Here is a 14,531-nt window from a genome sequence, read left to right on the forward strand (position 1 = left end):
CTGTGCTGGAGTCGGACTTTAAGATGACAAAAGTGTGATCAACTTTTGTAAGACCTATGGAAATAGTTAATAGATTCTGGTGAAAAAATCCTACATTGATTTCCCTTCTAAAGTTAGTTATTAGATTAAACTTTCCGACAACATCCTCCTCATTTTGAATTAAGCAGGTTGAACAGACACTAAAAACAAATGCTACATTGAAAACATTGAAAAATATTTGGCCAAAAAACGTTAAAAATGTAATTAAGTCTTATAAATGAATTTAAAAATGTTCCACACAGAGCAATTTCAGCAAATAATCTTATTTGCAAATTTATTTGAATATTATTGGGTGAAGTCTTATCATAGCAAAAAACTAAGATTCTGATTTTATCCAAAACTGCAAGAACTCAGAGCAAAATTATGCTTGTCTGAAATATGCACCAGTGGAAAGACTAGAAGTGTGTATTCAAGTATTATGGCAATGTTTGAAATGCATTAAATTCCAGTTCATAGTACTGCTCTTAGAAAATACTCTAAAACGATTTTATTATTTTTTACCTGAATTACCAATCTGCTATGAAAACACATTTCTTACGGGAAATATTCAATATTTTGATATGACGTAGGAACTTTCTCTGTAAAGTACAAATATATTAACTGCAAAATTGAGATCCTATTCAAAGCAATTTAAGATTTAAAAAGTAGAGTAAATCTTTCTAATTGCAGCACATTGAAATGGGTACTACTGTCTGTTACAAGTCAAACTGGACTGATGATGCATTTGATGATACATTTGTATTACAGATGTTACTTAGATAAGACATTAAGAATAGCAATAAAACATTTTTTTTGTTGCTTTTTAGTTTGACTGATAATCAATCTTGTTATGTGTAAGAACATAGAGTACAAACTGCAAGATGAGATCAGAAATGAAGTTGAATGATTTCAAGTATTTTAGATTGTACGAGCACTGTATTAAGTCATTTCCTGAGTGCATTTATTCCCGCGCTGCTCAGGACTCTGATTACTTTGGTTTCTTCACTGCTGGCTTGGCAGCCTTTGCCATTAGCCACAGATGCTCCTTTTCCCCAGAGCAGCGAACCTGGCAGCTCAGTCATTATCCCGAAGTGGACCAGGGCTGCTGTGTCTTCATGGTGTGTGTGTCGGGGGAAACCAACCTGCTCCAAGCATGTCTTTAAACTGGAGGAGGAAACCAAAGTACTCAGAGAGAACCCACGCATGCACAGGAGGAAGCATGCACGCTCAAACACAGAAAGGCATTATCCTCGATTCCAATCAGGAGATGCAGCTAACTGGCTTATTAAAGATTTACTGACAAATTTCTTCATGTTGCAACACAGCCAATTTAACTTGTGCCTGTGTGTTTTTCTGTCCTCTCGGGGCTCAGCTGCAGCTCAAGCTTCGGCTCATGAAAGTGTCAATCAATCACCCTCGCCGAGAAGATTCATCTAATTGGCTGAGCACAGAGAACTATCAAATGGTGAATGAATCTGCAGCATCATTTGATCCAACTGCAGCATTATGTCAATTATTACGATGACTTTGAGCCACGTGCACCAGCCCAAAGTAAACACGTAAGCAGAATCATTGAAATTCCCTTCTTTAGTGGCAACTTCCTCCGACGTGATTGGGCTCGATGTCAAGAGGCAGATCATCTGTGGATCAGCTCAAAAGACTGTGGGAACTGACAGGAACCAGCTACATTCATGGCTCAATCATTTCAGATCCCGAGAAGAGTTTTGAACGGTCCGTTTCCACTGCCGTCTGGATTCATCCATCCAGCTTTTGGACTGTTTTACCCAAATTAGGGAGACACAAAGCGCTGGAGTCGATCACAACTGATTGGGAAGGCAGGTGAAAGGTTGGAGTCTGCATGTTCTCTCTTTCTGCATAACCTTTTCTCAGAATTCTCTGGCCTCCATGCATTCCAGGTCAAATAGTGACTGTATCAGTCCTGTGATGGACGAGTAACATGAGTTTAACTTCGTGTCGGCAGATCGAGAAATAAATCTGTGCATCTTTTCATTTGTCCCGGTATCTCCATGCAAAATCAATCCGTTTTTTGTCTGTATAATGCGTCTCGGGCTAACAACTTTAGTTCAGATTGTATTATTACACAAATATCACTTTCGCTAAAAGGCCGGATTGTGACATCGATCATCCAGCTTGCACTGGACGGATCCTCTGCCCAGGCTGCTGTGAGGCATGGACGTCCATGTTCTTTTGCAAAGTTTCTTTGAAAAGTTGGAGAGACTGTAGAACTCAGAGCAGGGGCATGCCGATGACGTTTATGTATGACGTATGTTCCTGCAATCCCACCGACCCGGGACACATGCTGTTCACTCTACAAAGCCTGTGGGGTCAGATGCAAACTGACCACCTCAAGAAGTGGTTGGAGTGAAAGCGCTTTGGTGTTTGTTCACCCATTGTCTTCAGAACAAACACCTATTACTCCAGGTGTCAACAAGCCCATAGAAGCTCAGCTACCCAAGGTCACCAACATGTAAAACCTAGGATGGGATTACAAACCCAAAAAGTTTACATACCAAAGCTCTGCACCTTTAGTTAGAAGCCGAGTGAACAAGGGGCGAAATGTCTTCTAAGCCGGAGTCCAGTTGAACTCCAGAAAACTTTGCAATCAGGTGGTTCTTTCCTCTCATCGGACGCCACTGACCTGTCGGAGGAATGCCTCTTTATTGGCCAACTCGTTCTCCAGCTTGTCGTTGATGTCGTGCACGGAGGTGGACTCTCGCTGCGCGCTCAGGTAGCGTTTCTCCAGCGTGACGATCCGCTCCTCCATGTCCTCCTTCTGACACATGGCCTGCAAGCAGACGGACAGTCAGGCTGGCTCGACACAACAACACTCTTCTCCTGCTCTGCTTCTTTAAAGCTCACAAAAATGAATATTTACTTTATGAAAACTGAATGAAACATAAATGTCTGCCATGAAGCAACAGGTCTGCAGGGCTTTTTATAAAAACATCCACCTTTTCAGTAAAAGCTTCTTGTAAGGTTTCATAAAGTCTTTTTTGATTATTTAAAGTTTTCTATAGCTGCTGTGGATAAAACGTATTGTGAGAATACACTATGTGCAGTGTTTTGTCAACCATTCCAACTCAAAATGAACCACATGATTTTAGAGCTACAGCAATTCGTGGAAATGATTGACTATTTTGCAATTCACTTTTACGGACAATAAAGTATTCAGAATAAAACAGATTTTGACAAGTTCTTTACATTGTGTCTAAATACTTTGTGCATGTGTGGGAAGTGAAACTGGACCAATCATATAAATTGAATGTCTTTACAATCCCAGTAAAGCAGAGTTGTCATTTCATGCATTGAGAGTGAAACCCATGAGGCTAAAGTTAAATTCTGGACATATAAAAGACATCCATGTCAACTATTGATGCCATAATAAATAACTTCACATAAGATCACATCCTTCATGACAATATAATGCCCTGCCCAGGATGGCAACATTATCAGACACTATATACGTTTCTGCAGGAAAAAAAACCAAGTAAGCGTTCACTGTTAAAGAAAAAAAAAAAAAAAATCCTGTTATTTCTGCAAAGGATGAATTAACGGCTCTCCCGGGAGGCGGTGTAGGGTAATAACACGGGGTCGGCATGATAAGGCTGTGTTTGCCAGGCCGCAATAATTGCCTCTGCCTACATTGTTAGCAATCAATAGTAATTTCAGCCGAGGGGCCATAAGGGCATGAGCTTATATTCATAACCCATCCACTTCACTGGTATTCACCTCACAGACAAAGGGTCTATGATTGAGGCCCTTAACTGCTGGTTTATGACAACACTCCTGATGCTGTTGGAGAAGCGACTTTCACCGGCTGCTTTTGTGCCCCACTCTTCTCCAGAAGAAGAAACAGCTGCCTGCTTTGCCAGGATTTGTTATTTTCCCGGTAAGTGTTTCACGCCCTTGAGATGTGCTTCGAACCGACAAACGCCACTCAATTTGCGTATGGCGTCATGCAGTAAAGTCCTTGGGTTGACTGACGATGTGCGACTGTTTGACCCCGACGAAGACTGAGGCCCCGTTTACACAAGGTTTTCAAGAAAGACGAAAGGTTGTTGTGTAAACAAGGCCTAAATAAATAGTGTTTTTCCTCCCTGCGTTTTGAACCGTATCTTCCATGTATTTGCATGTATTTATACAATCATAACGTGGGAGTGGGTTTGAGAGCGTATGCTAATTCTTAGGCCGCCGCTCGCCTTCTTTGATGTCTCCCTTGCAACTGTTATTCTGTTAAATTGTGTGTGCGTCTGGGCCCCGTCACCTCTTTGATGTCCCTCTGGTACTTGTTGTTCATCTCCTCCGACTTGATGAGGTCCTTGCGGGCGGTCTCCAGCTCCTGCTCCACCTCGGACACCCGGGAGGAGAGGGAGGACATGCGCTCCTTCATCTGGGCCAGCTCGTAGTTCTGCTTCTCCAGCAGGTCCTGCAGCTCCACCACCTGACTCGCCTCGTGGGCCGACTCCAGCGAGCCGTTGGACAAACGCTGAGGGGGGGGGGGGGGACAAAAAGGTGGTGAGAACCGGTAGAAAGTTACATTGCAAGCATTGAGTATGCAATTAGCATGAACAAAAACTGTCCCCATTGTCTTATCACAAGATAGATAATACAATTTTGAGCAGTGTAATATGTGCAGATTGGATTTTAAAAGGGACTTCGACATGAAATCCAGTCAGAAATCTTTGACGTTTAACCCAGAAAAAGTGAAGGTGACTCTTGTTGAGACTCTCAAGGCAGAAATCTGGATGTAATGACAGACTCAACAACCACCATCAAGACAATAACAAAATCAGTTCACCACCAACTGAAAAATGTTGCAAGAATTAAAGGATTTCTGACCGAACAAGATTAAGCTCAGATTTACTTGTAGAATATAAAACAACCAGAGCCTCCAGGTCCCCGGGACGAGGTTCCCTAAATGTTCCCAGAGTCAGGAGAAACGAGGCGAAGCAGCTTTCAGTTCCTACACTCCTCACCTGTGGAACAAACTTCCTGCTGAAACACTCACTTCTTTAAAATCAGAACTTAAAACACTATCATTTGCTCATTAAACAATAGAGTATACTTATTTTATTACCTTTATATTAATAAAGCTTTTAATGTATTTATTATAATTTCTATGCTTTGTTTAATTGTTTTTTATAATATTGATTTCTTAAGATTAAGATTATTAATTGCCATGTTTTAATGTATTTCCTTTATTTTATTTTTAAAACACTGCCTTGCAGTAAGATTCCTATAATCCTCTGATATATACAGTCCACAATGTAGTCAAGATTTTATTTAGTTTTTTTACATGCATGCATGTGATCTCAACCTGGATTGAATTGAATCGCTAGACTAACTGGTGACTTGTCTGTATTTTCATAATTTGAAGCTGAAAACACATTTTTAACCTACCAACATCTTTGTACGCATTGACAACTGTTTGTATGCATTGACAAATCTTATTAGATACAAATTCTAATACAGATTGAGATGGGTTTTTTTTTTTACACAATTAAAAACCTAATTACAGACAGACAAATTAGAGATGACTTTTGCAGATTCAGGTTTGGACAGACGGAATACAGACAGACAACTCTTCATAAGTATTGACCAATAGTTTTGCTGCAATAGTGCTGCCATACAGAACGGCCTCATTCCAAGGAGAGTGAATCTGCTCTGTCGCTGTGAGGCTGCTAGTGAACCAGATATCTGTGTGTATGTATATAAGTAAATATTGACCTATTTATATAGATTTATATAGATGATTTACAAGCAGTGTGTGTTTGTGTGTATATGTATGCATGTGTGTATAATGTACATACCTGTACTTTGTATATATTTTGACATGTCTGGAATTAATTTAAAAAAAGGATAATAATAAGACTTTTAGTTTATGTTACCAATAAATCCTCTTTGTTTCAAAGGAAAAACTATCTAATCCTTCACATCACATCCTGAGTCAGAGTGACCATTCAGTCCCTCACTAATATATACATAAACTATCATATCTGAGCTTTTCTTCAGGGATTATTTCATGTATTTGATCTTTGTGTGTAATTTTTAATATTTTGATTTTAGATCGCAAATGGTTTTATGTGATTGTACGTCACATTGTAATCTCAGTGCCTCGTAATGAAAGTCATTAAGTTACTAATAAATAGAGTTATAATTATAATTACTGTCTGAATGAGTGTGTGGGTTCGAGTCTACAGTTTAATTTGCAATGACTGGTGTTTCTGCAGTACCTCTACAGTTCCCCATGATCTTCTATTTATAATGATACACTGCATAAAAATATTGGTTTCAACAGGAGAACAATAGAGACATTAAACTGAAGATACATTTTCTGGATTCCTGTCATCTCTTTATCTTTCTGCCGCACATTAAAGAGTGCCTGGAGAAGAATCAGCTCCGCTTCCACTTGAGATACCGAGTCTCCTTCTGAGAATTACGCATATTAGCACACATTATAAATTAAGGTTCAGGAACTCCAGGCTTTGGCTCGGTTCCCTGCTTTGGTTTCTCCGGATGACGACAAAGGCTGGGTGATGGAGAATCACACCAGACTCCAGTGGAGAAATTGCTTTGACACTTGCATTAGTAATCTGATTGGTTTTCACGAGGGTTTTTCACTCTGTATGGCTCCCTGCTCTCTACATGAGGTAGATTAATGAGGGGGGATACAAGACAGATTACACACAGTTTTAGAGCCAAGAGAAGACATCAGAGAACAACACACACACACACACACATACACACACACACACACACACACACACACACACACACACACACACACACACACACACACACACACACACACATACACACACACACACACACACACACACACACACACACACACACACACACACACACACACACACGCACACACCATGAATACAGAATGAATAGGAGTCTATCTTTCATTGTATAAACACGTGGAGTTACTTTCGGTTGCCGTTGGTTGAGATAAAGTGATTTTGTTGCTTTCCATCTCATTCTTGGTCATCGATTTATGAGGAAAAACCCAAATGTGTTTTGGTCCCTGATGATCAATGGTTTTAAGACCAACATACCATAAGTTGGCTGCTTTTGCAAAGACTTTCAGGATTAGTTATTTCTTCATTGGCAAATAACAACAAATGATGAACCGTATTTTTATATTGTTATTATTATTATTATTATTATTATCAACAACAACAACAATAATAATAATAATAACATTTTGTATATTTATAATTAATCAAATATTTCATGTTAAATATTTGATGTTTTCAGTTGTATTCTTGTTGTGACCCCAGAAAGTCCAGTTGGACGATTGCGAGATGAAACATTTAAAGAGTATCAGTTTATACCCGTCAGGCGGTATTATCTGCTCACGGAGCAGACCTGTGTTGTATGTTAAAGGGTTAATATTCCCTCCACCTGTCTTGTTGTCAGTGTGACTTCCTGCCCTCTCGGTGACCTCTCTCCACCCGTCACATACACGACGAGCAGTGAGCGTGTGCATGGATTTCCTCAGTTCAGCTGGACGAGATCCTATAAAAGGGCTGCAGTGATGCTGAACTCTCATTGAAAGCTTTTCCTTCATTGTATCACCGAAAGAAAAAAAAAAAAACCTTTTAAAAGTACAAACGCATGCAAAACACACATTTATATTCCACCTCCCAAGTCCCCTTCTTTTATCTTCACAGTACAGAGCAGATGATAGCTGTCTCCTCATTAGCCCGTCCCTCAGCTAACGCTGTCTTCATCTCTTTAGTCCCGACATCCCTCCCCTCCCGAGCGTCCCGCCCCCCCTCCACCAGACACGTAATAGCATCTTCATTGATCCACCCAGGTATCCTCCACTGCCGTCTGCATGTGAATCTGCTCTCGCGTCTGTTTTCGGCTCCCGACTTTAAACAAGATCAGCGTAATCAGGTAAACGTGGACGCAGCTACACCGCTTGCTTTAAATTACTCATGACCAGGAGGGAGATCTGCATTCAGGTCGTCCCTGTGAGCGCCTCAACCGTCTCCTCCCGCAGAATATGAGATCAGTGACTTTCACCCTGAAAGCAGCACCATATATCTCATATCAGTTTTTTTCAATCTCATAATGAAACAACAAAATGTTACTAAAGATACTACAAGAATAGTAAATTTATACTTTAATCTTTGCTGTTGTATTTCATTTGTTTACAACTTTTATTTTATTATATATTTTTGCTTGATGCAGACACATTCTGATGTTGATATGTTCAGTCTTGCTCTGTCATGTTATTTGTTTTCTATTCCAGTCATTACCTTCTCTTTTTGCTGGTTTATAAGTAATCAGAAATTTTAGAATACTGCTTTCCAATAATTTGAAATAAATGAACAGAAACAAGAATAAGCAGTTGTACCCACAACAATAACAATATTGATTATAATACTCAATAATAGAGTGACTCTTTACTGAGTTTCCAGACCTGATTCTATTAGTGTATGTTTAAGAATCATTTAAATCAACACACTTAAATTTAACACTTGGGATGCACCGATAGAGATACCAGCAATGCTACATGCTAAACATTAGTCATCAATTAGTTGGTCAATATTTTGGTTTTTACTGTAAACAGCCTGTTATTTAAAAATGTTCAACCAATGTGTTCCTGCAGCTTCCACAGCGTGGCAGTAATGAGCCTCCTGTGGCTGTAATCTACCAGCACAGTGGGAGAAGAAGCCAACAGCCAATGGCTGGCCTTTCTAATTATTTAAATAAAATGCTGTAATATGCACAATTCTCTTGTGTCTAGATTTGTCTTCAAGGAACTATATTCTTAATAACTACACTGGATAAATGAACCTACGAGGATAAACAAAAATGCTTGTTTAAAAAAAACCTCATTGTTAGTTACAGACCTCATCGAGTCCCTCGACTTCATCGATTTAAGTAATGCTATGTTGGCATTTAAAAAGTGCACGTTTCAGCCAGTAGCTGAAGGTTAGTACTTGAACTCGTCCTATAAAACAGTCAGTATTTTTCCCCTTGTTCACGTCACAGAGGAGGCTCACTTTGCCATGGAGCTTCTGTTGTGCTTCGCTGCCCTCCAGAATATCCTCTCCTCCATCTCCAGATGCCACTTTCCTCTGGATGTGAGCATTCTGCTCCCGTAAGGCCACAATCTGCAGGAAAAAAGAAAAAAAAGAAAGCCAGAAGTGAAACAGTGGGATTACAGTACTACAATACACATGTAGGGATTGTGCTTTAGATGCATTTTGGATTGGCTTGAAACTCCTGTCTCACTGAATGAATTAGACTGAAGGGTCTAAATGTCGTCATCCATGTTTCAAACCATCCATTCAACGTCCAGAAACTGGGCATTAGTGTGATTCCATGTGAAAATTGACATTGATTCCTGTGTTTATGAGCAAAACTAATGTTTGGACAAACCAAACAGACATTCGGTCTACGACACCATTATGATCACTTGACGAGCCATTTCCCTTGTTACGCAACACTAAATTACAGGATGTCCCAGCGCGCAGGAATTTCTGGAACGTGGCTTTCCCGCGGCGCGAAGCTGAAAGGCTCGTGAGCACCGATACAATCACTGTAATTATCATGTTCTCTGGACTCGGCGCTCATTTCACCACCTTCAGCATCGAGTCCCGAAGTCATAATGCTGTCAGGCGGGTGACCGACAACAACAATAATTAGCTTCTTCCTTTAACTTGCACCGTATGATTACCACTCTCCTCACGACAGAGAGGAGAAAGGTACAACTGTGCTGCTACTGATACTTGTCTCTCATGAACATTGTGAAAACCCCCCCGATGCTTTCTGGCGCTTGCACATTGTGAAAACTATTTGACAGAGCAGATTGAAGACGGGAAAGATGGTTTTTTGGAGAAAATCATGAAGAACCCCTGAATCTGCATTGAAAATGGTCAAAAAAAGGAAATTAGTCCAGCAATAATGTGACCGGGGCCAACGATCCTCAACCTTTTTTGTACCACGGATCTGTTTTAAGCAGTATCATTTTTCGCCTGGACTGTTTATGAAAAGGCATTAACCGAGGCTTAACGATGTATGGAAAAGAAATACGCGTGAATCTGAATCTGAGAAGAGAAGCGTTTTCAAATCAAAACTGCAGCCTAACGGAAATTTAAATGAACCTTTTCAAAATGAAATGTTTCATTCTCCCTTTGCAGACCGGTGCAGGTACCAGTGGGCGGGGAATCCTGGTTATCTCTTTCAAATGAAAATACAAAACATTCGCAGTGTTTTGGTGGTTTGTTTACACAACAATAGGGGCTTGGAGCCACTGATGTTTTGAGAACGACTGCCACTGTGGAACTTTTTGAAAACAGAAAACGGTTGCAAATGGAACTTTCTAAAATCTCCCAGTCTCCGTCCCATGTAGACGGCGGAGGTGCTGCGACTGTGCATCACGGCCATTGTAAATAGTTGTGCACATGATCAGTAGAGGGATGTTTCCTCCGTCGTGTCATGACTCTCAGTCCAGATTCTCCTGGACTTGGCAGTTACATAGTTGACAGTCTCCATTAAAACAATCTAATTCGTCGTCTGTCCACTAGCATGTCTGTGTTCTCTCATTGTTCATGTTTGTATGCGTTTGGTTTCATCACAGAAATTAACAACAGCACCCACTAGTGCTGGCCTTGCCGTGTAAACGGACATTGTTTTCAGAAAGTTGGCACACTTTAAGTCACACTTTGTCGTGTAAAGATGATGCAGCGGTGATTTTCAAGCAAAGTCAATTTACATGGCGCGCAGGTAAACTGTCGATTGCAGGCAAATTGCTCGACTTCTCATTCAACGTGGTGAAGCACAAGTTCGGCGTCTCCTTCACGGCTGCTCGCCGCCCTGGAAGCTCCTCTGTTCATTATTTTTAACGAGGGCACAATTATGCCTCCGTATGGTCCTGATCCATTATTTCAAGATTGTCTGTAATGTCTCCAGCACAGAGATCAAACGCCAACGTAAAAGGATGTAAAAGGCACAACAAACATCGACTGGAGCTCTACAGATGCATCTCCAGCTCTGAAATTACAGAGAAGAGACTTTCTGCCAGATCCAGAGTGAACACAGCACCTATTTATTCCCTTTTGATGTTGTTGATCTACCTCCCATCAAAGGCAAGGCATCTGATGGAGAAGGAGTACAAGGGCAAGATGCAAGATGGGGAGGATTTTTTACAGCCAATGTTTCTTTATCTTCCTTTAGCACTTCTGTGCTGAATGGAGTGTCTCAGATAATTTGATGAAGGAGAAACTGGACACACATGATGAGGAGTGAAGGAGGGGGGTGTGGCTGCCGGGAGCTATGAAAGATTGATTATGTCAAGGTGAGAGCCCAGACAATGCAAGTTTACTGCTGTCAGTCGTGAGCTTTAGAGAAAAGACATGCACATACATTAAGAAAACAAAACAATAACATAATATTTAGAGCTGGGACTTCAATATGTCCATATGAAGGTGGACTTTTAGGAGGAGAGATTTTATCGGGGAAAAACCTCTCAAAGTGTTATAAGTTAATGTGTCAAACATTGAACATGTAAAAGTAACTCACAAAACGTATGTCAGACTCCTTTGAGTGTTCGGTTTGGACCAGATCTGCTCAATAATTGCTCCAGGATTGTAGATTATATGTCTTTATATGGTCACATTATCCACATCCAACACATTTCAGGTTTCAACCAGAGTGACAGGTGTCAAATTACAAGGTCTCCACACTGTCAGCAGTCAGAAACAGTTACACGACGAAAGTTTCTTGCAAGAATGTTTTTTTGTTTTTTTTTGTTCAGCTTCACTCTCTTATTCATCAACAACTTTGGGTTTTTTCTCAAAATGCAATATTCTGTTTATGCGACGTCCAAATGAGCAACGTTTGGCTCTTTTACATGATTTTTATTGAACACAAAACGTCGGCACTGATTAATGTTGATTGTCTCAGACAAACATACAATCAGTGTTCATAAATTCCAGCACAGCTCATATGGCTGAAAATTGCAATCAGGAGTCGTAATCAGAGTGCGGCCACTCACACACCTGTGTCTATGTGAGGTCAAAGGTCGCTGATTTCATCAGGCAGACTGTGCAGCGTGAGTCCCCGCAGGGAGCAAGGACTCACACCAGGCCTCCATCCCAAATCAATTACCGGTTGGCTGGTTGGAGGCTTGGCCCGCCTCCCCGGAGGCACACACACACACACACACACACACACACACACACACACACACACACACACACGCCGCCTCAAGGTCTAATCCCTCATCTGTCTGCAGCTCTGAAGTGTGGCGTTAAGCATTTATGAGGGACAGCCTCACATTCATGCTGTACAGTCTTACTAACCTTGGCTGTGTGAAGTGAGAAAATGTTTTTGAGTGTTAAATCCTCCACTGGTACACCCGTCACTCTCTTCTGACAGTTGGAAAGCAGAGTTTGTGTAAAATACAGGTGTCAAACTTATTTTAGCTCAGCAGGAACATACTGAGCGATTTGATCGCAAATGATCCGGATGAGTTAAATGACGTATAAAAACCTTTGAATAAACTTTGATATGCTATAAAAGAAGAGTTCAGACATTAAATGTGTGAGAGGAGACAGCTTTGCTTTACTTTGATTGTAAAAGACAGTGATTCGATGTGATTTGTTCAGCCTGTTGGTGATAAAGTTTGAATCTTGGATCTTGTTTACAAAATGTTTTCAATTACAAACAGGAAACTTAAATGAGTGTCTCAGAGGCATTGAAAAAGGCCATTTTGATAACGGCTCCCAAGGTGGAAGTTTTTGAAATAACTCCATGGAAACAGTGAAAAATTCAACTTTTGGAAAACCTTCATTGCAGTTTGGGCGTCTGTTTACACGACAACGGTGCTCGGAGTCCCTGAAAACACAACTTTTGAAACTGCTACTGTGCATGTGCACCACAGACGTGTTCTTCTGCACATGCTCAGTCGCTGGTCAATCAGAACATTGTTTCCTCTGTCGTGTCATGACTCCCAGTCCATATTCTCCTGGAACTTGGTAGTTTTCTAGTTGACAATATTGAATTTCGCCACGTGTCCGTAGGGACGTCCGTGTGCTCTCATTGCTGATGTTTATAGCACATCTCTCTCATTGTGCACATGTGTGTGTGGTTTCATTACAACTTGTGACTTGGCATGTTAACGTCATAATTTTTTTATATTTTTGATGCTTCCGTGGAAACGGCTATTGTTTCCAAATCATTGCTGTGTAAACACAAAACCTCTCTGAAACAAAAACACAAAATGATGGCTTTCCATTTGAAACGCTGTCTTGTTTAAAATTGTTTGAAATGTGGCATTAAAAAAAGACCCTGCAATTTCCCGCTTTCATGGAAACGGCGTTCGAGTGTTTTCAAAACATGGTGTTTTCAGTGGTTCCAAGTTAATTGTATTGCATAATCAGTTATTCATTTGTTTGACTTGATCCTGTTTTTGACATTTCAGGTGCAGAGAGACTTCCTGGTCTTCTAGTTTTGGTCCCCAAGAAATATGCGAGACAGCTTCAGGAACTCGTATCGTCTCATGTTACTTTTTAAAAGTGCCTATTTCTTGTTCACCGTCTGTGTGACCACACACACACACACACACACACACACACACACACACACACACACACACACACACACACACACACACACACACACACACACACACACACACACACCTCCATTCATCCAAACATATCATTACAGATCGAGTGGTGAGTGTTTCTCTCATCTCCCAACCTCTCATCTTGACTCTTTTCAGACGTTTTTGACCGAGCGCAGCGACACAACACACACACACACACACACACACACACACACACACACACACACACACACACACACACACACACACACACACACACACACACACACACACACACACACACACACACACACACACACACACACAGCTTTCCCACCTGCCATCACTATTTCTGTCCTCTGCCTCTCTTTGCTCTTCATTTTTTGGCATTTCCTCCTCCATCTCTTCCCCTCTCTCACCCTACCAGCCTTTCACTCCTCTCTCACTCCGTCCTCTCGCTCTGCTCACTGGCTTTTAATCTGGGCCCCGAGTCTGACAGGCTGTGAAGTGGCCGCCCGAGGGTTTTTGTCTCAGCTGGAACTGGACCATCTGCAGTGCGAGTGGCAGCCCGAGCCGGGAGGCTGAGGAGGCGTGAGGGCCACCTCAGGAAGAGTGGACACTCTTCTGTCAGGACAGTTTGGTTTTTTTTTTCCCACCTTAAATTAAGACAAGAATACGCCAGCAGTGATTTGGGGTTGTTGAATCATAATCTGGATCTCTGGATCCACTTCAAGGCACAAATCACACTAACAAGCAGCGTCTATCCCTGAATGCACGAGCATGAAGCTATTTATTCTGTTTCCAATGGGCCAACGTGAGCTTATTGTGCTTTGAACCATCAACGCCTTCATTGAATCAAATAAATGTTTGCTCTTGTTTGGAAGCAAAGCTACTTTGAGCTCAGGGGAGTCAA

The 14,531-nt window shown here is 41.2% G+C and overlaps 1 protein-coding gene across 1 annotated transcript in view; it reads right to left on the reverse strand.

The window, feature by feature from the left end:
- ppfia2 (PTPRF interacting protein alpha 2) overlaps positions 1–14,531 on the reverse strand; it is a gene marked incomplete at its 5' end in the record, with an annotated part of 150,117 nt that overhangs the window by 27,590 nt on the left and 107,996 nt on the right. Inside the window, 3 exons of the mRNA XM_080518232.1 lie at positions 2,678–2,824; positions 4,304–4,525; positions 9,069–9,179. Coding sequence (XP_080374358.1) covers positions 2,678–2,824; positions 4,304–4,525; positions 9,069–9,179 — 480 coding nt within the window. The remainder of the gene's footprint in view (positions 1–2,677; positions 2,825–4,303; positions 4,526–9,068; positions 9,180–14,531) is intronic.

This window comes from Blennius ocellaris (genome assembly GCF_963422515.1).
Source record: "Blennius ocellaris genome assembly, chromosome: 22".
NCBI lineage: Eukaryota > Metazoa > Chordata > Actinopteri > Blenniiformes > Blenniidae > Blennius > Blennius ocellaris.